The following is a 26,879-nucleotide window of genomic DNA, read 5'->3' as shown; positions in this document are numbered from 1 at the left end:
CGCCCAGCAACAATTTTAAACTAGGCCTTGGTTTCCTCCTCTACACTTTGTTGTCCCTTCCACTTGGCTAACACTAAGCTCCTTGGAGCAGAAACCTCTTGCATGTCACAGTACAAGGGGAATCATGCACTGAGTAAGTAAACTGAAGGCAAAAAAGGACTTCTTAAGTGAATACAACAGTTTTCTTCCTCACAGACAGTAACTACTTTTGATAAACTCAAACCAAGATCTACTGATTTTTATAAAACTATTTCTAAACAAACATTTTGTTCGGCTAGAAGCAGGCAGAATCAGACTTCCTCTCTCATGCAGAGTTAAAACAAACAGACAATAAAATAACCTGGTCTACTTCAGATGCCTACAAAAGAAGCAAGCAGATCAAGTCAACAGAAGCAGGTTGCTGTATGTTCCTTTTTCTGTTTAAAGAAATGTATTATCAGGAGTATAGAAGATATAAAACATCTTACGCTCTGGAAACACCCCTAGGACAGCTCTTGTCTACCACATTTTTCAGAGGTTCCCTGATACTCTGAGCATACATGGGATCATTTGGGAAGAGGATCTGGGTGTTGGGACATGTCCAATCAAAGTTACTATCATCCAGTTCTGTGTATTCAGTAGTCTATAAAGGATAAGAGATAGATGCAGTTTGGTTTTTTTCACCACAAGCTGTTATAATATGAATTATATTAATTACTTAATTTACCCAGTCTAGCCATTATTATATGAAATAAAAAGATAAATTGTACAACAGATCACTCAAACATAAAAGGAATATGTAGAGTTAAAATGTTCATCAACAAAGTTTACATAAAACAGAAGTGTCCACCTTGCAATTTATGAAGTTTTACTATACAGGTTCCCCTTGCAAGGAGAGCAAACCTAGCCATCCTTTGTGTAACATCAGAATCACTCAACAGATACACCTTATTTTGGAAGCTGAATTCCAATTAGCAATTAAATTGATTAATTTGAAAAGCAACACTCACAAAGTTCTTCTTAGGGGCTGTTTGGTTTGTAGTAGACAACCAGAGAGGTAGTAAGTGAGCCTCGGTGGTAAAGATATAGTCTTCTATATCAAACGTTAGGTCTTCCTTATCGGCAAATAGCAAATATAGATATTTAAACATCTCAGCCAGGAAGAAAGAATCCATCCTAGAAAGAGGGGAGAAATATACTTTGAATACCACTTCTTTTTTCTTGCAAAATGAACAACTGCAAAATGCATAACAAGGGATAATTTTGAATGAAGTAATCAAGTGACCAATGAAGCTCATGGTAACATGTCTAACAATGTGAACAAAACCAGGTTTCACTTTGTAAATCTTTTCCAGAGAAAGAATTCACATGTGAACTACAAAAGCAGCTACAAAAACAGTTATGTAAAAACAAAAACAACACTTTAATACCCATCATGAAAATCGTGAAGCTGAAAAGATCAGTGAGGGTAAAGCAATAACATTAGCATCAAGTCACATCTGTATACAAATCCTTGTTGACCAACAAAATCTCTGCCTTCTCAAAATTCAGTTACAATTTTAATCGGACATCCATTTCAAGGCTCTGAATCTCTTTTCAATTAGTTACCTGTCTTCATGGCTTCCAGTACGGACATCCTTCATTGCAGCAAATCCACAAGGTACTCGTGCATATTTATTTAAGTTCTCAATTAATGTTTTTCCTACTTCTAAGTAGTAGGGATCTCCAGTAGCCTATTTTTAAAAGAGGGAGACATTTGATTAGCTTCTGGAAAGACACTACATATGAATATCTGCTAAAAAATACCCTGAGGTACTTTTTCTTCCTTTTTTTTTTTTTTTAAAAGAAAGTCTTTATTTACGCTACTAAAAAGATACTGTCTTGGGGTGGAAAGTTAACCTTACTGTACCCATGCCTAGTGGGAAAATACAGTTAGAGAGAGAGTTGTTAAGTGCAAAACTTCAAGGTGAATCGAGGGAGATGGACTTCCAATCTCAAAGGAATTGTTTACTTAATTCCACCAGCTTTCAAAAAACAGCTCCTGTGTCGCAAGAGGAATGTGGGGAGTGGTGGTGGTGGTGGTGGGGTCCAGAAGTATTTCTAATGAGATCTGTTTTGCACAAGTTTGCTTCAGCTCACTAGCAAGAAGATCTCAACCCTCACTAACTAGGGATCAAATTCCCAGGATAGCAGAACAACATCTAAGCTGAATTAGACCAAGGATCCTGACCATATCCAGCATTCTCACCAGCAGGGGCCAATCAGACGCCCTGAAAAGTTGAGACAGAGATAGCCATTCCATACTCCTTGCTCCCAGCAACTGATAAACCAGGGGTATACCACTACTAAATATGGAGGATACATTTAGGTATAATGGCAAACAGGCATTGATAAATCTCCATGAATCTGTCTAGTCCTTTTTCAAAGCCATATAGGTTAGAGGCAGTGTTCCCTCTATTTTTTTTCATCAGTGAGCCCATTTTCTGGAACTGAATATGCCTGAACTACTACTGAGTCTTACTTTATATAAGAAATAGGTGCTCTCTGCAAATTCTGGCCGTAAAGGATGCTGAGCCCAATGAACCCGGAAGTCTGTAGTGAAAGCCTGAAGTAGACAAGGAGAAAAGTAGAGGTAAGTATTAAATTGTTATCCTCTAACAATGTATCCAGTGTATCCCCAAGTATATCTCACAAAGCAAGCATGCTCCAAATCATAGAACTAGGCTTATTTTTAAAGCAAGTGTAGCTAGTATCCCCCCAAAGATCACTGCAGTAACAGTATCCCCCGAAAGATCACTTCACAAGAATAGAAGATAGTATTGTGGTTGTGACCAAATGCAAAGAAAAAACAGGTTGTTCACCTGTAACTGATGATCCAGTAGTCATCCGCTGACATCCATAAGAATGGGTACTAAGCCTGTGCAGGATCCTTGTGGTGGAATGCTGCAGCTCCTTGAGGCGTCCGCGCCCAGCCTCCATGACTCCAGCATGGCACTATTTAAGGCGGGCCAGACACCATGTTCCTCAGTTCTTGGACAACTGCTGATGAGGTTGATCATCCTTAATTGGTGAGTTCACTTTTGGAAACTTACTGCATTTACATTCATTGTGCTCATAGCACAACACTACCGCAGTGGGATGGTTTGGGAGGGTCTTATGGATATCAACGGATTACTACCAGATCACAAGTTACAGGTGAGCAACCTGTTTATCTGAATTGTGATCTGTTGAGCTCCATAAGAATAGGTGTCTAGCTAGCTCCCTGTGGAGGAGGGTGAAGTAGTAGCTAGCGTAACACCCGCTTTAAAACACTTCTCCCAAATTTAGCTTCAGCAGCAGAGCGTAGGTCTATGGTGCAGTGCTTGATGAATGAGGGCACAAAGGGATCACAACACCGTCCTGCTCTGCCTATTGATATAGACCAGGGCAGGAGTATTGTCCAGCTGTACTTGTACTATCTGGCCCTTTAAAAGTGGTAGGAAGGTGTTCATACCCTGAAACACAGCTAGGAGCTCAAAAAAATTGATACGAAACTGTTTTTGTTGTGGACTCTATTTGCCTTGCAATGGCCATTGCAGTGAGCACCCCAACTCAACAGGGATGCATCCATTGTTATCCAGATAGTTGGAGTTAGCATCTGAAAAGGGACAACCCCCGCCAAGAGGTTTCCTTTTTTCGTCCACCAACTCAAAGAGCGTAACATCTGAGTGGGGATCTCGAGACGCATTTGTTGGCTATCTACATTTGGGTGGAAAACTGAAAGAAACCAAAATCGAAGTTTCCGCATATTTAACCATGCATAACACACTACTGTATTGCAGGATGCCATGGGGCCTAGCAGTCTTTGTATGAGTTGAACAGGCTGAATTGGATGTTGTTGGAAACTCTGGACCATCTCCCTGACGCAGTCGTAGCATTACTGGGGTAAGTATACTCATTTCGTTTCTGTGTCTAGAATTGTACCAATGTAGCTTATAAAACATGCAGGTTCTAGGTTAGACTTTTTCCAATTGACTAGGATCGCCAGGTCTTGGAGAAGATCTAACACATACGGCATCTGAGAATGTAACTCATTTTCGTCTTTTGATGTTATGAGCCAGTTGTCCAAATATGGGTAGACTGCAATGCTCTGTGTTCTCAGGTGAGCCACCGCCACGCACTTGGTAAATACCCTGGGGGCGGTGGAAAGGCCAACAGGTAATACCTTGTATGGGCATACTCTCATGATGAATCTTAGATATTTTCTGTGCACCTTCCTGATGCCAATGTGAAAATACGCATCCCTTAAATCCAGAGTTGCAAGCCAGTTTTCTTGATACAGAAGTGGTAAGATCTCCTGCAATGCCATCATTTGGAATTTTTTTCATGTGGAAAACAACAAATATTTATATACTGCTTTTCAACAAACGTTTCCAAAGCAGTTTACACAGAGAAATAACAAACAAACAAGATGGACAAATTTTTTCAAGTGGCAAAGATCCATAATTGGTCAGATTCTGCTTCCCCTCTTTGGTATCTGAATATACCGGGAGTAAAATACTCCTGTCTGTGTGCCCACCACACAGGGGCAATCACACCCTTTTGCTAACAGCTCCTTTCACCAATTCCCTCAATGACTGGGTTGGTTGAGTGTTTCACATCCCGGAGAACTTTGGAATGAATCATCTTAAACTCTATGGCGTACCCCAGGAAAACTATCTTGAGGACCCAGCGGTCTGATGTTATGAGGTGCCATGCAGGGGCATGGCGTGCCAGCTTGATAGAGTTGGTCGCTGGTGTCAATGATGGGGTTGCACGCCATGATAATATTGCTCCTGATGGGGGAGGTGTTGAGGGGGTTTGGATCGGGAGATGTAGCTGTAACGGTGGGTGATCATAAACCTCAAAGATGCTTCTGAGGTTCCATTTGCTTAGTACATTGTCCTTGGCTGTTTTTATTCTTGTTCTTGTAGGGCTTCCTGAAGTCCCTCCTGTCTTGTTGCTAAACATTGGCTTCTGTTTAGAATATGACTTATATCTCGAAGTGTAGGTAGACGACGAAGAAGAGGCTGTAAAGGTCTTTGCTGTGAATTCTGATTTCTTTAACTTCTCCATGGTGAAGTCCATCTCCTCACTAAAGAGGCCTTTTCCATCGAATGGCAGACCTCTGATCTTCTCCTTCATATCATTCTGTAATGAGGAAGAGCGAAGCCAGGCGTGTCATCTTACTGACACCGCAGTTGTCATTGACCTAGACTCAGTTTTGGCTAGATGCTTCACCATGCTGAGTTGTTGCCAAGTGAGTGCCAATGATTTAGCCATAGTCTGTTTGAAACGCTTTTTAAAGTCTTCTGGTGATAAAGTGTTCAAATCCTGTTGAAGTTCTTCCCACAGGCAGTGATTATATTTGCTCATGCAGGCCAAGTAGTTCGCTATTTGGATGGACAGGCAGGCTGTGAAGGAGTTTTTCCTGCCCATGAGGTCTAATTTTCTTCCTTCCTTATTCCTATGTGTGGCGTGACGTCTTCTCAACTTTGTGGACGTTGCACAATCGATGACAAGCAAATTTGGAGCTGGGTGTTTCAGAAGGTAAGAGGTATATTATTGTTAACCGCCCAGAGACGAAAGTTTGGGGCTGTGTACAAATGTGATGATGATGATGATGATGATAAAAATTTTCTGATTCTTGAACATGATACAAACACTCTAATCTCTTAGAGGTAGGAGTGGAAGTGTGTACTACTTCTCATGAGCACTGTGTTGCCCCGAAGATTGCGGGAAGTACTGGTAAAGCCACCTGTTGTGTAGATTGTGACTTGACCATGAAATTATTAGACAGGATTGTCAGTGGTTGCCAGTTGAGACTTCAAGTCTAGCCCCAAGGCATCAGGCATCTCTTTTATTTGTAAACAATAAGCCTTCATCTCTTCTGTAGGAGAGACATGTTGACACGTGGCACATCAATAGGCGGGTCAAATAGGCTGTCCAGTTAATCAGCATCAGCCTCAAAATCCGAAGAGCCATGGTGAGTACAGGAAGACTGTGCAGGTGAGGTAGGGATTAGTGTTTGTGTCTTAGTAAAGTTGTTGTCAGACTTGGTTTCTGCGATTGAGTTTATGTTTCTGCGGCAGACCTTTTCAGTTTAGGGTCACTGACCACTGTCTGAGTGGTAGAGGATACTATCAAGCGTGAAAGCGGATGAGTAAATGTTTGAGTTGCCATTTGACTTGGCCAGTGGAACAGGTCTACGTTGAGAAATGGAGGCATCACTGCTGGCCAGAGTATAGACTTGCTGAACCTGTGCAAGAGATGAAGTTAGCAGGTAATATGATTTAGGTTGGGTTATTTTCCATGTTCTGTTGTCCTGAAAATCATAGGGGAACTCTGGAAAAGATATCCCAAGGCCAGTGGAAGCCAAGGTAGCAATAGCCGCAGTTCAGTGAGAGAAACCACATGAATGCCATGATGCTTGCCAGGTGGGCAGCAGACAGTGCGTAGCATACTAGAGACTTAGTCACAGTGGGCTGATCTGTAGTTGGAGCAGGAGTAGGTACCCTAGTGACTGCCAGGTCTTCCAGCAGGTGGTCAGCACTATGGGGCAGAAACTCCTTAAAAGGCGCTTGAATCCAGAATGGAGAGCAGAGTTCGGGCCATTGTTTGGTCCAAACTGGTGTCTTTATCACTTTCTTCATCTTGGATATTGACGGTCAGTGCCGGTGATCAATATCGAGGCATGACTTGCTTCGACATCAACAGCACTGGAGTATTCAGTGTTGAGGCAGGAGATTGACTTGTGTCAAGTAACGTTGAAATTGGAGTCTTCAGTGTCAATGGAACATCTCAACATCGATCCGTTGGTGTCGAGGATTGGATTGGAGTAGGTGCCGATGAAATCAACCTTGTTCTCGACGTCAAAGTCTTTGGCGTTGACAGCTCCTGAATGTCGAGTGCTTCCCTCAACATCAGCGTCTTAGGGCATGCAGTCCCGATAGTGTGTAGACCGGACAGTGAGGGGGTTTGATCTCCTGTCAAATCAATCATCTTTGCTTTCTTCAGTCTAGGTGCCAAAGTGGGCTCTTCCTTAGACTTCCTCTTCCCTTTCGACTTGGAATGCCCTGCAGAAGCGCTCTCATGTGAAGTACTCAGAGGCTTAGGGCTCTTTAAAGTTTTCAGAGTCGACGAGGATGCCGGGAGTTTCAATTGTTTCAATGGAGTAGTCCTCGGAGTTGACATCAATGTTGATGGGAGGGGCTGTCCTGGTGTCGATGGGCTTACAACATCATCACAGATTGTGGCATGAAGCCCAAGAGCCCATTTTTTTCTCATTTACTTTGAGAAAGATAGACAGATCTTGCACGTAGAGACATTATGCCCTTTGCCCAGGCAAATAAGGCATAAGTCATGGAGATCCTTCAAGGGAAGTTTTGCACTGCAGCCCTCACACCTCTTAAACCTTTTGTTCTTCTGAGTCATAATCCGTTATTGTAGCTGCTCCATAACATAGTCAAGCTGTCCCGTGATCAATAAAACTGAAAAGACAAACTTTTTTTTACTTTTTTTAAAGACTGTGAACTCTCAGAAGAGGAACTAATCTGAATGAGGAGTGACAGCACAAGGTCTGTTCACAAAGGCGGCCAGAAAAGAGCTGTGGCTGGCCTGCCTTAAATAGTGCCATGCTGGAGTCTGGCCTGCCTTAAATAGTGCCATGCTGGAGTCGTCAAGGTGGGGCGCAGATGCCTCGAGGACATGCAGCATTCCACCGCAAGGACCCTGCACAGATCAGTATTGTCTACACTGGCTGGCAGTAACTCTCCAAGGTTTTAGGTAGGAGTCTTTCCCAACTCTACCTGGAGACGCCAGAGATTGAACCGGGGACCTTCTGCATGCAAAGCAGATGTTATACCACGACAGCCGCATCATCTGACTGGAAGTGGTTGAAGTTACTGCTAGGATAAACTACTGCTGTTTGGGAGGATAGGTGAAAATAAACTATGAAATGCAGCAACAAAAGTTCTATGCTTACTCCAGTAAATAGTTAACACTAAACAATGCTGTAAGGCAGCCGAGGGATTGACTACAGACTTTACCACAAAATACCAGGAGTGTAATGTGTTAAGTCTGCAAAGAAACTGTGATGTTTCTCTGGAATCAATCATGCTGCTCTTTACTATATAGTGTATGAGCACAGATATAATAAGCAATTATATCAGGTTTATACACAATGCATTTATTTTGAAGAACGGTTAGGCTAACAGTTCTTGTGGTCCTACTTCATTCAACATAATCTGCTTTGATTATTACTAGGAGAAAATTAGGCTTTCTCCTAGTAATAATCAAAGCAGATTATAAATTGAATGAAGTAGGACCACAATAGGCTGGATGCAAAAAAGCTTGAGCAGAAGAAAGCTTGTGGAAGGGGACTTTTTAACCCCTGCTTCCCACGAAAGTCAGTCACTCCTGAAAGTTGCGGGTCCTTGAACAGAATGGTATGGGGGATTGGAAAGAGAGGAAATCTGCCAGGTAGCTTGCATGAGTAGATTCCCCTGTCCTCCTGCACGTGCCCTCGACCCACAACCAACGCCACATGGCATTCTATTCCCAAGGGCTCCCTGAGCACTGGGAGCAGCTTTTCAGAGGGGAGTGAAGGGGGCAAGAAAATTCTCTCTCACACGCTTCCTTCTGTTCACATTTCTCTGGATCCAATACAATGTTGTATGCAAAGTTAAGAAGGAAGCACATTAGCACATTCCTTCTCCCTAACTTCCAGTTCCCATTACTATGGGAGATTCAGTAAACAGAATTCAAACAATCAAAATAACACTTGCATAGAATGTCTGTATGACTAATCTCTAATCAAGTAAAAATTTGTCTAGCGCTAGATAGTAACCTTTCTAAAATAATGATGAATTTGCAACACATGCCTACTGCCTTACCTCAGGAAGAAAGTTATGCTTTTTGATCACCTGATACAGCATCTCATGAGTTTCTATAGCTGGTCTAATATCACCTTTCAATACCTAGAATCAAAACCAAAACGGTTAACATTTACACCACACAAATTCAAGGTGCTTTCAATAGGATAGTTTCCCATCAGACAGCGACTGTGATCCTTTCGTCTATAAAATGATATATTATTTGATTTTCTATACCAAGCATGAAGAAGGCAAAGAAGCCCGAGAGTGCAAAATGATATTTAGATGATCAAGCAAGAGACATGCCTAACTTGAGACATCATATAGATGTAGGTACTAGACTAGGACTAAAAATGAGAGAATTCCGCTGCTCCGGTGCATCTGACTTGTTCTATCAAATATACTATAAATGTACATCATTAATGTTCTAATTTAAGAAGTAAACTACACATCTAAGTTTTTCTGAGATAATTTTTTCAGAAAATTCTAAATGCTAAACCGAGTATCTTCAAGGTCAACAAGGTATACAAAGAAGTTTTAGTTCAACTTCTGTGAACTAAAAAAGTTTTATATGATGATAGAATGCATGCCTATAGATATTTAAAGGTGACTAGCCTTTCAAAGCTCAATTTAAATCAAATAGGAGAAGCAGTTAAAGTATCATATCAAAAAGGCATCTATAACTTACTGTACAGTGCCTAGTAATTTTAGATCATTTCTAAATAGAATGATGATGATGATAAAATCAAATTCCAGAAAGTGAGAAATGAAGGAACAGGCCACAGATCCAAGTACTATGCTGGTCATCAATGTTCCAGTCAGAGGAATTTAATTTTGGATGACTGCAGTGTGTGGTTGATTAAAGGCAAGAAGAGGAACCAATGGATAACAGCAGAAAATTTTAAAAGGCAGGAAAGAGTAATAGCCTGGGGCAAAATACGAACAAAAGACTGAAAATAGGGCATTTGTTAGCTTTCTCTACTATACCACCATGAGTAAGCCTTAAATGTCTGACATGCCTTATAATAGGCAATAATATAAACCTGAGAAATATGTCAAATACAGGTGAAACTCGGAAAATTAGAATATCGTGCAAAAGTCCATTAATTTCAGTAATGCAAATTAAAAGGTGAAACTGATATATGAGACAGACGCATTACATGCAAAGCGAGATAAGTCAAGCCTTAATTTGTTATAATTGTGATGATCATGGCGTACAGCTCATGAAAACCCCAAATCCACAATCTCAGAAAATTAGAATATTACATGGAACCAAGAAGACAAGGATTGAAGAATAGAACAATATCGGACCTCTGAAAAGTATACAGTGTACTGTGCTTGATTGGCCAGCAAACTCGCCTGACCTGACCCCACAGAGAATCTATGGGGCATTGCCAAGAGAAGGATGAGAGACATGAGACCAAACAATGCAGAATTGCTGAAGGCCGCTAATGAAGCATCCTGGTCTTCCATAATACCTCATCAGTGCCACAGGCTGATAGCATCCATGCCACGCCGCATTGAGGCAGTAATTGCTGCAAAAGGGGCCCAAACCAAGTACTGAATACATATGCATGCTTATACTTTTCAGAGGTCCGATATTGTTCTATTCTTCAATCCTTGTCTTCTTGGTTCCATGTAATATTCTAATTTTCTGAGATTGTGGATTTGGGGTTTTCATGAGCTGTACGCCATGATCATCACAATTATAACAAATTAAGGCTTGACTTATCTCGCTTTGCATGTAACGCATCTGTCTCATATATCAGTGTCACCTTTTAATCTGCATTACTGAAATTAATGGACTTTTGCACGATATTCTAATTTTCCGAGTTTCACCTGTATGTTGTCAGTGTGGGCTTTAAGGAAATTTGATTTCCCAAGATTTCGTGTTTAAAAGCATGATTTGCAGAACACTATGAGACCAAATGTTAAACAATGTTAATACAAGTAGAGAAAACAACTATAAAAGATTATTCTTCCCACCCAATTCCCACAATACCTAAGATGGAAAGTTTACAATGCCGTAACTGGATTAAAGTTTAGAAGCATCTGCAATTTGAAAATCCTACCTGCAAACCTGGAAAAAAGGCTAGCAATGAGTCCATCCAGGTCCGAGCATTAAGCATTGGTTTGTGAATGTGCACATCAAGCAGGAGAGGTGGCTGGCTAATGTATCTCATTATGGCATCATAATGCTGGAAAACATTAGACCTTGTGAGTTCACATTGACCTTGCATCCGAATATATTTTACAAAATTAGATTGAAAACAGAGAAATACACTAAACTGTATATGCTGGAAAAAACTTTCTCTGCACAGCAACAGCTCCCTGACTATACACCCTTAAGTCTGCTGCCTTTGGCTCTCTTTATCTTGCAAAACAGCTGAACAAGCAACACATGCATACACACAGTAATTAAACTTTAGAAGTGTGTTGTCTCTCTATTAATGGTTTACTTAATTCATCAGCACAGAGTGTGTTAAAACCAGTTTCAATTCCACAGTCAAAGAGAAACACACACTCGAAAAGCCTATGGGTTAGTACAGATGTAATGGGACCACTTTTAACCATAGTTAAGACATCATGAGCTGGCGGCAGGATTGTCTGCTTCCTCTCCACAATGAATTGCCCTCTTCTCAACTTAAACATGATCAAAGAATATGTTAGCATGTTAGCACTGACATAGAGGCTATTCGCACGTGTGTGCAAACCTGGGATAAGGAAGCCCAGCCCGATTTTGCACTCACGGCAAACCCGCCTGTGAAGCCACCCCTCAAAATGGGGTTAGGAGAGTAGGGCTGAAAGACTCGGTGGGGAGAGGGGGGTCCTAACAATGCACCACACACTCACATGGTGCATTATTGGAGCTCCCGGGTACAGTGCAGCAGAAGCCGATGCTCGTCTGGGCGGGCAATCCTCTCAACCAAGGAGGCAGCTCTGCTCGTCTGCGGGGAGGGTAAGTGTAACCCACTCACCCCACAGACTGCCCCGGAGCCCTTCTCACGAATCGTGAGAAGAGGCTCATATATTGTGCTTAAAGCTAACTACGTTCCCTGATTAACCAGTATTCTTAACCAGCTTCAGCTTCTGCCTAAGGGAAGAACCTCAGAGGTTTCAGGTGGGGCAGGAGCAACTTTCCCAATGTTTCCTTCCACCCTGTTGAGTTATTTTTACATGGATTCATTCCATGAAAGGCCAGAAATGCATGAGCAAGGCCAGTCACATAGATCTTTCCCACTCAACCGTTGCAAAGAGGGCGTGAGCAATTGGCCCCCCACACAAGGTTCTGGCCTTTCAAACATAACAGCATGGGATGAAGCCACATAAAAAAGTCTCTCACACCCCTGCATTAACATTCAAAAGTGGGGCCATGTTAGCCTTAACTGAAGTTAGTGGAGGAAATTCATTCTCTTATTTCACTTTGAAGTTGATGGTCTTGTTACTGAGCAGGTACTTGGGAAGTTATGAGTTAGAACTCTGATATATTACACAGGCTGGTTGCTTTGCCCTCCCATTCATGTCTGTGTAAGATCCAAGCCACATGAGAGAAATAAGCTGTCTCCTCTAGCACACTTGCTAACAGATCATTCCCTCCTGTCATCTTAGCCAAGATAAGATACAATTTTAGGCCATACATTTTATGTTAAAACTGTTTATATTTTAAAGATGTCACATCCATAGTTAAAGGAAATAACAGTTCAGCAGAAAATGGGTTATTTCTTTTAGAGGGGTATCCGTATTAGCTGGTTTCAGCAAAAAAGCACATTAAAGACTAGCAAACATATTGTATCATAAGCCACCCTGGGTCAGAGTCCACTTAGTATTTTTGTAACATATACAATGTAACTTTTTGTTGGAAACAGAAAAGTCTGTATATAGTGGATGCTTTGCTCAAAGCATGTACAGCACTACCACTTTTAAATGCAACACACATATGATTCAAAATGGAATTCTTTTACCATTTTTGTATGGGTTTTGCTGATGTCTGGAGGCAGGACCATCTGACAATGTGCAATGCTCCTGCTAAATTGGCAAAAAGGCACCTTTTACCGTGGTGATTCTCTTTATTTAGTAGGGAGAGAGTAACTGGCCCTATCCACCCCCAGCACAGTACCTCCAGTGACTGTTGCTGGTGTCTATCCTATGTTTCTTTTTAGACTGTGAGCCCTTTGGGGACAGGGATCCATCTTATTTATGTATTATTTCTCTGTGTAAACCGCCCTGAGCCATTTTTGGAAGGGAGGTACAGAAATTGAATAAATAAAATAAAAATAAATAAGAAGAGGTCTTCAGTTACAGGGAAAATAAATATTAGCTCTACTCACTGTGTTAAATCTTTCCAAGAAACTGTCATCTCCAAGCAAGACATAGGCTTTTAATAAATATTCATAATATGAATCTATTCCTGCTCCAACTCCACTATCTAGAAATAAGATAAACACTTCGTTAAATAATTCAACAACAATTGCACAACTAGATTCCATTCCTGTGACACAAGCCTCTGTTTCAGGAAAAGACTGGGTAAGTGTGCAGCTGAGGAAACAAAAGGGGCTGTGGGAATGTGCACAGTGCAATATTTTCTTTTCCTTTAAATCTACATAGCTGAAGGCAAAACTCTTCTGGCATGTAGTTTAGCTACAAGTTTCAGTTCACTAGCCCAAAATGCCAATGATTTTTTAAAAAGTTATCTTTAACACATTTATATCCTGCTTTCCCCCTAGAAGAGAGATGTCCAATGTAGCCACCTATCGACTTAAAATCATAATACAAATGAAGCAACTGAAGGAAAAAAACCTGTGATCTCTCAGCTTGGATGTTTCACTGCCTCCTCAAGCTGAACATGTCCAAGACTGAACTTCTCATCTTACTCTCTTCTTATCCACTGATAATGTTACCATCTACCTGTTGAACAGATGTGAAGCCTTGGCTTTATCTTTGATTCCTTTCTCTCCTTAATCCGCCATATTCAGTCTGTTACCAAGTCATACTGCTTCTCCCTTCACAACACTACCAGAATATGTCCTTCCTCACTGGCGCTTTGACACACACACACAAATCTAGCTCACACCCTAATTGTGTCTTGCCTCGATTACTTCTCCTCTCTGAACTCCCATCCACTCATTTTGGTCCCCTTACCTCCATCCAGCACTCTGTTGCCAAAATCATTGCATCAACCATGTCTCACTCCTCCTTTCACTGGCTTCCTGTCTGTTTCTAGTTCCAGCATGAACTCCATGGCCTTGTACCTCCCTACCTCCCAGTCCTCATATCCCATTATACTGAAGTTTGCGACCTTTGCTCCTCCAGCCCCACCACCCTCCGTTATCCAAAGGTCTTCCACTTCCTCAAACAACTCGCTCTTGCTGGCCCTTATGTTTGGAACTGCTTCTCGGAAGCCCTGCATGACACATCCTCTCTTACTACCTTCAAATTCTTTCTAAAAACACACCTTTTTCATGAAGCCTTTGGCAAGATGCCTGAATCCCCATTCGCTATTGTAATTAAGTTTAAGTATATGCAACTGAAACAGTAATATATCTTTCCTCTGTTTACCCCTGCCTCCATCTTCCTTGTGTTAATATCTAGATTGTAAGCCCCTTAGAGCAAGGATTTCCCCCCTGGTTCCTTGTAAAATGCCATGGACAAAGATGGCACTATATAAACAAATATACTGAACCGGAGACCTTTTGCCTTAGGACATATGTAACAAATTCCATGGTAGGTGGCACATCTTGCGACAGTTCTGACAACACTCAGAGAGAGAGGGAGGGTGGGTGGGCAGGCGGGCATGGCAGTGGCGGCTGAGGAGTGGATGGAGGGGCAGCTGCTGCCAAGGAGGAGAAGGAGGGCTGAAGAAAGAGCAGTGACATCACTCACTCACTCAACTCCAACCGCTGGCCTCTGATGCCTCGCCGGGTCTCCTCGCGAGGACGATGGCAAAGCCGGGACTTCCCATCCAGCCTGCACAGATGGCCCTCGGTACTCTCCCCCACCGCGGCAAGGCCATCCTCCTCGTGAGGAGACTTGGCAGGGTTTCAGAGGCCAGCGGTTGGAGTTGAGGGAGTGAGCAGCAGTTGGGCGAGCTGAGAAAGTGGGAGAGTGGAGAAGAGGGGGTGGCTGTGAGTGGGGGAGTGGAAGGGGGTGTGGCTGAGAGTGGGGGAGTGGCTGCTAGCGGAGGAGTGGGTGGCTGTGAGTGAGGTGGCTGAGAGTGGGGGAGTAGCTGCTAGTAGGGGAGTAGAGCAGGGGGTAGCTGCAAGTGGGGGATGGTGGCTGCGAGTGGTGTGGCTGAGAGCGGGGAAGTGGAGGGGGTGGCTGTGAGTAGGGTGGCTGAAAGTGGGGAAGTGGAAGAGAGGGGTGGCTGTGAGTGGGGGAGGAGGGGTGGTTGCGAGGGGTGGCTGAAAGTGGTGGTGGGGAGGAGAGGGGTGGCCGCGAGTGAGGTAGCGGAGAGTGGGCGAGTGGAGAGGGGGTGGCTTAAAGTGATGGACAGTAGGAGAGGGGTGGCTGCAAGTGAAGGTGGGGGGTGACTGAGGAGTGGAGAGGGGGTGGCTGCAAGTGGGGTGGCTGCAAGTGGTGGAGGGGAGGAGAGGGGGTGACTGAGAGTAGTGGAGTGGAGAGGGGGTGGCTGCGAGTGACGTGGCTGAAAGTGGTGGAGGGGAGGGGAGAGGGTAGCTGTGAGTGGGGGAGGGGAGACTGCGAGTGAGGTGGCCCAAGAGTGGAGGAGGAGAGAAGGTGGCTGTGATGGGGTGGCTAACACTGAGCAATAAAGCAGGGGCTGTTACGGGACTTTAAGGAGAGCAATAAAGTCCTAGCGTGCAGATGTTCTGCGCAAGGCCAGCTAGTTAATACTAATAAAGCTTCATATTTTGATCTGCGGATATAATTATATCTAAAAGGTACATTATTGACTGAGGCAGGAGGCCTCAGCCACAGCTAACACATCTTACACCTAGCACACATTTAAAAGGTTAAACATTAATTCTCAGGGTCACAACCCTACAAACCCTAGATCTCTCATGTCACAGGGTGAGGCAAGTAGACCCCCAAAAGACATTCTAACACAAAAGACTCAACAGAAGAGAGGTCTAATACTGCAAGGATACTTTACACTACAATGAAGCTTTGCTACAATAGTTCAATGGCATGATAAATCACAGCCTAAAACCTTCGTACCTTTGCGAACCCAATCACCCGTATGAATATTAATAGTGACTCCCACTAAATTACTGCTGCGTTGCCTCTTCTCCCAGAGAAAATCAAGTGCCTTCCGTGCATATTCCTGCAGCAAAGAAATTCACATTTTTCTAGTTAGATGCAGTTTTAGTACAATATTGAAGCTGAGAAACTAAATGTCAACACAACTGGTGTATTAGATTCTATCTCTGTTTAAAATTAAGGAACTCTGAAGTACTTTGTATAGCAAAATGAAGGTTTAGATTTCTTAACTGTTTTGACAAAGATGAAGCAGATCTTAGGAAAGGAATTTTCACCCAATGCAAAACCAGTTCATTCTTTGCTACTGATGACGCATTCATTCATGCCATGTGATAAACAGGGAATTAATTATCTGTTTTAATGGAACTGGAATGTTGACCCTTCTTGCCTAAGAGTCAGTAGTTCTCCAAAGCCAGAAGAAAGAAAAAGTGCCACACACATGACCTCCAAAGTGTTATCTTGGGGAAAGTATTACTTGCCATAAGTGAAGTGTTAGCATTATAAGGCTGCCTTAGACCATGCAAACAAAACCACATGTGATAGCAGTAAAGTATACCATGGGGCTGAGAGAGAGTGGCTTGCTTAAGGTGATTTTGTTAACTGGCAAGGTAAGATTTGAACTGGAGACCTGGTTCAGCCTCTTAACCATTTTGTTGTACTTGAGCACAACTACAAGTTACAGTGGTAATTTATACTGCTAGAATTAATAACACTATCATCAGTGCTTCATAAGAGAAATATGTTTTGCTTTGTTCTTGGATGCAACCACAATATATTTATACAGATCATGCTCACAACAGCAGCTTATGGAAGGCAACCAAGCACCACAGAGGATGGTTTACACCTTCTGTGGGATAAACAAAAGGAGTTCATGCCAAAAAATAATAAAAATGCTAACGGAAGTGCAATGAACACCTGTGATAAAGTATACGACTACTTTGCTAGTGTTATCAAGTTATCTTTATAAAGAGAATTTCCAGAACATGTAAAACCACTTAGGTTGCAATCTTAAACACACTGACTAGTGAGTAAACTCCATGAACTCAGTGGGACTTACTTCTAAGATTGTTTGACATAAATAATTAATTTGCATGTTTCTGATGTTTCTAATAGCACAGGATTATCTGTTACAAGCTATGTAACAAATATATTGTAGCTGCAATTAATTCTATCAAGCAGTCACACAAAGTAATAAACATTACAAATAACATACAAATGATGAATCTTAAGCCATTAAAGCAAACCTCAAATATTGATGCTCCTGTGAAGCGGCTCAGAGCAGCAAATTCTAAGATCAAAGTACCCGCACAAGCTGTACAAGTGTCAGTCTCTGTTCCTGTCCGAGCCTCTGGACTCCTTACACCAAACTTTAAGTTAACCTGGGGTAGTGGGTGGGAGGAGAAAGGAGGGTTATTTGTTACTTTTCTACCACAGTGACGGTATTGCCTGTGAATCCAGATTAAGTAGATCATTGATGCAAGATAGAACACTAGCTGTAGAAACTAAGTTCATGTTGAATTAGGGAAAGAAAAAACTGGCAAAGAGATTTTGGGACAAATTTTAACACAGAAATGCGATGAATTACTTAGACATGCTGCCAAAGTTAACACTGATCCTTAAGAGCTAAGACCTCCATTTTCTGATGAACCTGAACAAGACATCCTAACAACAGCACTTGTATAATAAAAGAAACATAATACTGAAAACAGAGAAAGCATGCTGCATCCATCAGCAGTTTCCAGACATATGCCATGCTTGTGTATGTTTTATGCAGTCTAGACCAATACATGAACATTAGCAATAGACTTTCAGCTGACATATTTTAGAGTGACCTTCAGTGATGGACACACTGCTCACGCTATGCAATCCCATAGAAAGAACCCTTGTAGACCATAGCCATGATCCAAAACAAGTGCATGAAGTCAGAGCTTTTTCTGAAGTTCTTGTTGCAGCAGAACCCATTGTTGGATAATCAGGGAGTTTAGTTTCAAGAACAGTTTGCCTCTGAGTGCAAAACCTGCTGTGGAAAGAAGTTCCAAGAAGACTACGGCTGTGTGCCTGATTTTCATCTATGTGTGTATACAGGAGGACCTCGGTATTCGTAGGGGTTCTCTACCGCAAATACAGAGGCATTAAGCGAATGGGATCATGGGGGTTAGGTTCTGAAGGGCAAAGAAAATTGCAAAAAAAATAAAAAAACTAAAATAAAGCCTTACCATGCTCTGCAGGTCCCCAGCAGCCTAGCAATGTCCACCAAATGACTTAAGTCCACTATTATTATTTTTTGAGAAAATTGGGTTTTTTAAAAAACCTTTTCTTTGAAAAGGAGTCACAAAATGGCTCCCAAACACAAAATGGCAGTCAGAAATGACCTCAGAGGTCATGTCTGGCCACCCCTGATCCACAGATGTAACCTTTTTTTAACTGACATTTTTGCACATATACCAAGGTAGGGTGCCAATTATCCGACCACGGATATGCAAAATCGCAAATAACAAGGTTCTCCTATATAGCTCCTTTGGATCATGGCTCCTAAAAATTATTTAATAAATTATTTATTTAATAAAGACAGTTTAATAATTGTTGTAAACTAGTATTTTTTAACAGAAAATAATCCAAAACATTGGTCGGAATCCCAAGAGTTATGTTCTTTCATCAGTGATATGAACACATATGACCTAAATCTAACTCAACATGGAACAATCATCTCACACTAGAAGCAAAAGTATTTTGAGATATCAGTTACCTACACCCAAGGCAGCATTAATTTATATTTATACTTACTCTTGGATAAGGAAGACCACTGGTAGTATTAAATGCCGGCAAAAGCTTGTAGCCCAGCTGCTTTGCCATGTGCAGAAGTTCCCCATTATACCACTGCATGTCCTCACCTTTTTCTTTCAGCATGATTGCTACAGAGTGCCCACCTAAAAGACCTCTAAACGTAAAAGAGAGAGAGAGGATGATACAATTTGTAGCTACGTTCATTTTACAAAAACAAATTGAGCTGAAAACAAGAGAATGCTTAAGGGCTTATAAAGCAGAAACATTTAAGAATCAGTGGCCTCCTGTTCTCAAAACGGGCGGATTAACAGATAGGCAAAGTGGGCACTTGCATACAGCGGCAAAATTTGAGGGGAGGTAAATTTTGCCACCCCTCTCTGTGGGTGGCAGCAGTTGTGAGGAGGGGCAAGGGGAAGGTCCTCCTTTTACCTTTAACAAAACACTGCTGTGCAGTGAGATGGGGGCGGTGGCAACAGCAGTTGAGGGGAGGGTGGGGAAACGAGGGGAAAGTTCCCCTATTTACCTTTATCAAAACATGTGCATGTGGAGAAAGTCCCAAAATGGAATGCAGGCCGGCCCATGCAGATTTGGAAGGCAGGAGGGGAGCTGGAAGGAGCTCTCACCGCCCTCATCCCGTCAGAGTTGCATTCTGTTTAAGGTAAAAGGGGGGATTTTCCCCTCAACCCCCACCCTCCCCATAGCAACTTCAGAACCCACTCACCCCAAGAGGGGCAGGTAAATCCTTTGCTGCCTACCAGCGGTAAAAAGCTTAATCCACCCCTGGTTCTGGATTAGGATTTGGGAGCATCCATAACCAAAATTAGCACCTCTCAACTAAGATTGGGAGTGGTCAGACTTAACACTGTGCCATGAGAGACTAGTGGGCCGGGAAAGTGCTGTAAAAGAGGAGAGGTGGGAGTAGTAGTTAGCAATTCCATCTGTACCAGATCAAAATGCAAAAAGAAAAAATGTTGAGAAACTGAGAATTAATCTAATAGAGATATGAATGCTCTTCACTTCAGGAGGAGAAATATAACCAAAACTGAATATATGCTGCCATCCACAGGAGAGCAGAAAACTCAGAGAATGCAATGTAAAGTGCAGAATTCAGCTTCCTAAGACGCTCAGTTTTAATTTAGAAGGATTTTGTAGTCCTTATGGCTGCAAAGATATGTCTGAAAGTATGTGGATAATTCCTTCTGAAATATAAAAATTAAGATTTCTAGTGATATGGGCCAGCATAACTTGACCCTCCTCCTGACTAGCAAAACTAGAATGAATTATGGTATACAAAATAGTAAGCATTGCAGAATTATGAAAAAGAAGAAATTATACAAAGCTGCATAGTTTATACAGGTCACAGAACTGAGCTTTTCTTAGCACAGAATTAGGATTATTGTGGTGCAGAATTTTAATGCTAATGCACACGGGTCTGAGCACAATACATTGAGGTCATTATACACATATAGATAATTATATGTTATTCCAAATACTGCAGTCTCAAACTGATACAATAAGGATCTTTGCTGCATATATTGTAAACTGGAGATAAATGTAGTCAAATACAAAATTAAATTTACTTTGAGGTTAATGCTGCCAAAATACATCCCAGTCCTAAGAATTGTTTTGCAAACTATTTTATGAAGTGTGGATTCCCATTATTCTTAAACACTAATAGAACAGATACAAGGAGCCCCTTTATTGTGTTCCAAAAGTTCAATTGTATGTTGTATTTTTATACTCAGAATGCCTATGGTTCCTATGAGGGACGACTTGTTTGTATGTGTGGGTTGGAGTTTGTAAGTTGGGGACTTCCTTAATTTAATATGTTAAGGAGCTTTGCTTGTAAGTACAGGTCATTTATAAGTCAGGTGCTTGTAAGTCAAGGAGTGCCCATATTATGTAACCTCGGATTAGAATATGTTGAAAAATCCACTACTTGAGAGGCAGCATATGCGATTTCCCCCCTTTGATATAAAACTTACCCAAGAACTCTTATGTTGGTTTCAAACACTGATACAACAATGTCATTGTCTAAATTAACATCTCTGATCACTTTTCTAACAGCTTCTTCAAACTCTTTGGTTTTATTTAACACCTGCAAAACAAATATAATCCTGTAAGCAATGTGTCCCCCTGCTATGAAACAATCACTAAAAGGTGTTATTAATTTCAGTTTTGTATAAGAGTTAGCATATTAAATATGCAATACATTCAGACTTGAAGGGAAGTTTGTCAAGGCAGCTGACACCAAATAAACAATACAAGAGAAAAAGAGAGATATTCACTAATAAATGATAAACCAGCTCTCACACTGACTACAGAACCTCTCACTGAAAGTTTGCATTAAAAGGTTGGAACCCTTTAGGTTATATAGTTTTCTGTCTTATGACAGGTGTTGGACTGGGTGACCCTTCTATCTCCAAGTTGTTGTAAGATGGAAGGGGAAAACCATGACAGTGGTTGCTACCGAAGGATCTAGCAATCGAGTCTTCATGTTCATCTTCAAAATACCATCGGCTCCAGCGGGGGAAGAAAAAGATTACGCACTTATTTGGAATGACACCACCCTATCCTGCACTCCCCACCGGCCCCAGGATGTGCCTGAATCAGTTCGGTGCCTCCTTAGGGAAGCGCCAAACTGGCTCAGGCGCCCACATTTGAACTGGTTTGGCAGGGCGGAGGTCGGATCCTTTAAGTAGGTAAGCAGGTCCTTTCTGCTCCTCCACCAGCCCACTGCTTTTCCATGCGTGATACCTGCTGTTCAAAAGGCTGTGCACAGCTGCAGCACTCTTTCCAGCAGCCTGTGTGCTGCCGCTGTGTGCAGGCTGCTGGGAGCAGCACTGCAGCTGCACGTGGCCTTTTGAAAAGCAAGTGACATCCCCGGAAAAGTGGTGGGGCTGTGGAGGAGCAGGTAAGGACCTGTTTTTTAAAGGACCCCATCTTTGCCCCACCAGCGGCTGCCCAAGTTAGTTCAGGCACATCCCAAGTTTTGTCTAAACAATAACTCAAACAATGCTTTCCACAGTTTTCAGAATCGTATTTAGCAAAAGGAGGAATTCTTGAAAGAGATTGTTGTGACAGGTTTACACATAGCAAGAACCCTGTGGGATCAGACCAAAGCCCCATCTAGTCCAGCTTCCTGCTTCCCACAGTGGCCAACCAGAAGCCTCCAGGAATCTCACAAGCAGGAGAAGAAGGCAACAGCCCTCTCATACGAACATAAGGAAAGGCTTGCTGGATCAGACCCACAGTCTATCTAGTCCAGCATCCTGTTGCTCCCCAGCAACTGGCTTTCAGAGGCATACTGCCTCTGACTCTGGAGAAAGCTTATAGCTGGCGTGAGTCAAATATATGGGCATCCAGTAACCAAATAGGTCCTTCTTTAATATATACTCTTACATAATAAATCTAACCTATATTGCATTATGATTGAACTAGTGAAGCCTCTGACCTAGATTGGCTGAACCGATGTGGTAATGTCTATTTATTTATCTAAAATATTTCTATATCACCCCAAACCTGCATCTCTGGGTGGTTTACAAGGAAAATAATCAAATCACTTAACAATTAAAATCATTAAAAACATTAAAAAATTTAAAACATTTAAAACCCAGTATAGATAGATAGATAGGAATGAGCCATAGATCTAATTAAAAGCCAGGGTGAATAAATGCATCTTCAGTGCCTTTTTAAAAGTTGCTAGAGATGGGGAGGATCTTATCTAAACAGGGAGTGCATTCCAAAGTCCAGGGGCAGCAACGGAGAAGGCCCATTCCCGAGTAGCCACCAGACGAATTGGCAGCACCCGCAGACGAACCTCTCCAGATGATCTTAACAGGTGGTGAGGCTCATGGCGACGAAGATGTTCTCTAAAATACCCAGGGCCTAAGCTATTTAGGGCTTTATAGGTTATAACCAGCACCTTGTATTTTGTCCAAAAACATATTGGCAACCAGTGTAGTTCTTTCAACACAGGAGTAATATGGTCTCTCCTAGATGACCCAGAAACCAACCTGACCGCCACATTCTGAACCAATTGCAGTTTCCAGACTACATACACAGGCAGCCCCACATTACAGTAATCCAGCCTAGTGGTTACCAGCATATGTACTACTATTTTGAAGTCGTTCATCTCAAGAAATGGATGCACCTGGTGTATCAGTCAAAGCCAATAAAGAGCACCTCTGGCCACCGCCTCAACCTGGGATATCAGGGAGAGGTTTGGATCCAGAAGCTAGGGATGTGCACGGAACCACACTGGGTGGCTCGGTGGCGGGGTGTGTGTGTGTTGCACTTTAAGGGCGGCGGAGGGTGCACTTACCCCTCCCTTCGCTTTCCCCCTGCCGATGCCCGGTATTTCCCAAGTCCTACAGGGCGACAACGTACTTCTTCGGTCTGAGGAGGCCAGAAGCAGATGGCTCACAAACACCAGCTACTTCCAGCCACTTCAGACCGAAGAGCAAATGGGGTGGCAGGGAAGTACGCTGCTGCCCGGTAGGAATTCGGAAATACCAGGTGCTGGCAGGGGGGAAGCGGAGGGAGGGGTAAGTGCACCCTCCCCCACTCTTAAAGTGCGACACCGCCCCCCGTCTTGGAATATAACACATTCCAACAGACTGGGGCATAAAGCTGTAAGCAACAAAAATGTTCACAGTCCTAAATCTGCGACAAAGAATAGTGATCAACCTGGACGGGATTAAAATAGTTTGACCACACAGAGAAGGAGCAGGTGTGTGGGGCAGGCTAGAAGGCTGGACAACTTGACTGGGAGGAGACCCCAAAAGGTAGAAACCTTAGCGAAAGCAGTGGAATGATGCACATACACTTGAAAAAAGAACAGGTGGGAGAGAAAGCGGTATAAGGAAATTGATTGGAAATTGTCAGCTATAGATCCCGAGAAGGCCTCTGTGTCTTGGACTGGTTCAGATGTCAAAAGAAGCCATTGTTCATGGAAAGAATTGAAGTGTGCCTCCCCTCCTCTTTTGCACACAAGGAGATTGGAGGCCTCCATTTGCAACTGTTGTTCGTACAAAGCTGGTGACAAGAAAGTGGAAAAGGCTGAGCAGAGCAAGTAGGTTGATTGGTTCCCACAGACCTATTGAGAAAATAGACTTGGAACCCCGGGGTCTGCTCTAGTTCTTAGACTAGAAAGGAAATGCCTATAAAACAAACAAACAAAAAATCTAGAAGAGCTGTAGAAATTGTAATTTTTTTCTATATAAAAAAGAAGTCAATACTGTTAAAAACCATCATGAAAATATTAGTCAAATATTAAAAGAACGTACTCAATTATTAAAAGAATTTACAATCAAAATTGTATGAATGGAAGCCAGAGTATAAGAAGAATGCCAAAAAAGACCAAACCTACCACAAGAGTGTCCAAAGTATCAATTAAAGTCAGTGAAAACCTTGGGGGAAGGGAGAGAGAAGACAAACAAGGGGGGAAAGTTAAAATAATTTTTTTGCCATGGATCCTAATAACTGCAACATACACATCTTAGAAACACAGTGACATATTCATCATGTATCCCTAAGTAACAGACAAACTAGTAATAATGAAGAGGTTGTAATCCAAAGAAACTGCTTCTGCAGAACAAAATCAAAGCTTTCTCTGTTGTTCTCCCAAGCGATGAAACCAGTTGCTAATTGCAATTTCCATGTTTTCCTTGCAACAATAAGTCCAAACACAAGTATTTTTTACCCTAGACAAATTATGATATTCTATGATCGTTACTAGTTTCTGGTACAAGAAAATCAGAATTTCACAATTTGCAATATACCTCTTCTCTGACAAATACATTTAATTCAAGTATAGCTTTCAGGCATCCAAAAACTTATTTGAACAAGTCTTACAAAGAAAAGAATTGATTCTAACTCTATCCAATCATTAGACAACATCACTAGATTTCTTCTTCTCTGCTAAAGGGGAACTGACCACTTATTATTATACAAGGAAATGAAGCAAGTGGCATTCATACATATTTTGCACAAGGTGGGGTATGGATGTAAGACGGCTCTACCATCTGCAGAACCTTTAGCATAAGCCAGAGCCTATGTGGTCAAATGCATACACAAATGGAGCCCTGCTTATTCAATCCTTCCATGGCAATAAAGAAGAAGAAGTGATAGGTGGGTTGCAAGAGCAGGGCACACTCATATAGACCCCAAGTACATGCTGAATTTTCTGACCTACATGCTGAAGCAGCTGTGTGGACTGGCTCTTATTTAACATCATTTTTAAAATACGATTTAACAACTCTTGTTTAGCATAAGCAGCTGCCTTTCCACTATCTATACAGTCATCACAAGTCACTTAACTAATGCAGCCTTGCAAATATGTTGCTAATTCACACATATTATAACTAGTCCTCTTGAATACACACGTGTGTTAGTCATTTGTGGCCTTCGAAAAGACAAAAAAAGCAGGTTTCTCACCTGTAACTTATGATCTGTAAGTGATCCGTAGACATTCATAAGCCTGTGTTTTGTGTCTGCGCAGGACCTCGTGGGTGGAATATCCAAGCTCCTCACAGTGCTCATGCAGAGCCCCTTGCATTTGGTGCAAGCGTTTATTCTGGCGGATGGAGGACCCTTCCTTTGGTTCCTGGATGACTGCCTCAATATGATGATCATCCCACAAAGTCTTCCAGAGTGCACAGGTAAGTCTTTATTTATTCACTTACTGCTGCAGGGAGGATCTTACGAATGTCAACGGATCACTTATAGATCTTAAGTTACTGGTGAGCAACCTGTTTATCTGTAGCGTGATTTGTAGGACATTCATAAGCCTGGGTGTTTAGTAAGCTTTCCCAGGAGAAGGGAGCAGTAAGTTATTGCAAAATCCTCTTCAGGACTCCCCTTCCAAAAGGCTCCGCAGCAGAACATAGGTCAATTGCATTTGTGTTTCATGAAGGGCAGTTCAGATGGCCATGTTGCTGCCTTACAGATATCCTCCATCTGTATCCCAGAGATGTGCTGCTGATTTTGCACAAGCCCTAGTAGAGTGAGCTCAAATTATGCATGGTGGTTCTAGCTTCTGAGCCTTGTATGCTAAAGAGATTAGTTCTACCAGCCAATGGGACAGGGTTGCCTCGATATATGATAGCCCCCGATCTATCCTTATAGACTACCAAAAGCTGTTTACTCCTACAATACCCCTTAATTCCATCTAAGTAAATAGTGACCTCCGAACATCCAATGCATGTAAAGATGTCTCTAGAGGTGTTGTAAGGTTTCTGAAAAATGTAGGTAGCATGATAGCCTGATTCGAGGGAAATCTGACACCACCTTAGGATGGAACAAAGGATCCATCAGGATCCATCTCTTAGATGGAGTCACAGTACTTGGCGTATCCCATGCAGACTGTGCAGCCTTTGTAATGACCAGAAGCACAGGTAGAGCAATTGTTTGTGCAGAGTGAGACACTGCCATAAAGTCAGAGACAGGGTCTTTAATTTCTGATGTCTGCTTTTTAAAATCCAGACCTAAAACTTGATAAAACGTGATATGCCTTCAACTCCTCTATGGGGGAGATGGAAAGTCTAGATGTACATTGTCATCCAGAGATGGGTCAGAAGGGTGTTCAGTTGCTGCAGACTCAACATCAGAATCAGAGGAAGACGCATAATCCTCTCCAAAGGAGGGTCTCTCTACCTCTTGAACTGCCTGAGTAGATGTATCTGAAGCACATGTACCCTGCATAGGGCTGGTCTCCTCAGAGACCACCAGCATGTGTTTAGCATGCATAGCTTTAATCCGTGAAATAGCAGTTGATGTAGGCAGAGCCTTTAAGGAGGGCTTTTTAAGGTTTTAGCTGCTGCTTATATCTGGTAGGTTCTTTAGTTTCTATAGTTCTCAGTTTTTAGCTTTTTATTAATAACTTTTCATTTGAAACTTTTAAATCATTTGTAATTTTAAATGTGGTTTTAGTCCAATCTTTTAACTTGTTTAACTTTATTAATCTTTTATTTTATTAATGTTGTGAGCTGCCCTGAGCAGTAGTGTATT

The 26,879-nt window shown here is 42.1% G+C and overlaps 1 protein-coding gene across 3 annotated transcripts in view; it reads right to left on the bottom strand.

The window, feature by feature from the left end:
* The window catches only part of EDEM3 (ER degradation enhancing alpha-mannosidase like protein 3), a 65,851-nt gene that overhangs the window by 19,480 nt on the left and 19,492 nt on the right, over window positions 1-26,879 (bottom strand). For 2 of the 3 annotated variants that reach the window (XM_053247087.1, XM_053247088.1), the window contains exons 4-15: window positions 24,241-24,280; window positions 20,855-20,967; window positions 18,870-19,023; window positions 17,330-17,464; window positions 16,044-16,149; window positions 13,199-13,296; window positions 10,943-11,068; window positions 8,892-8,975; window positions 2,501-2,584; window positions 1,588-1,712; window positions 990-1,155; window positions 468-622 (exon numbers count right to left, since the gene is read on the bottom strand). In XM_053247087.1, coding sequence (XP_053103062.1) covers window positions 468-622; window positions 990-1,155; window positions 1,588-1,712; window positions 2,501-2,584; window positions 8,892-8,975; window positions 10,943-11,068; window positions 13,199-13,296; window positions 16,044-16,149; window positions 17,330-17,464; window positions 18,870-19,023; window positions 20,855-20,967; window positions 24,241-24,280 — 1,386 coding nt within the window. The remainder of the gene's footprint in view (window positions 1-467; window positions 623-989; window positions 1,156-1,587; window positions 1,713-2,500; window positions 2,585-8,891; window positions 8,976-10,942; window positions 11,069-13,198; window positions 13,297-16,043; window positions 16,150-17,329; window positions 17,465-18,869; window positions 19,024-20,854; window positions 20,968-24,240; window positions 24,281-26,879) is intronic. The other variant, XM_053247089.1, reaches the window with a different exon arrangement.

Source organism: Hemicordylus capensis, chromosome 4 (assembly GCF_027244095.1).
Source record: "Hemicordylus capensis ecotype Gifberg chromosome 4, rHemCap1.1.pri, whole genome shotgun sequence".
In the NCBI taxonomy this organism is placed as follows: Eukaryota; Metazoa; Chordata; class Lepidosauria; order Squamata; family Cordylidae; genus Hemicordylus; species Hemicordylus capensis.
Note: the sequence above shows the minus strand (reverse complement) of the source record. Positions and strands in the feature narration are given on the sequence as shown.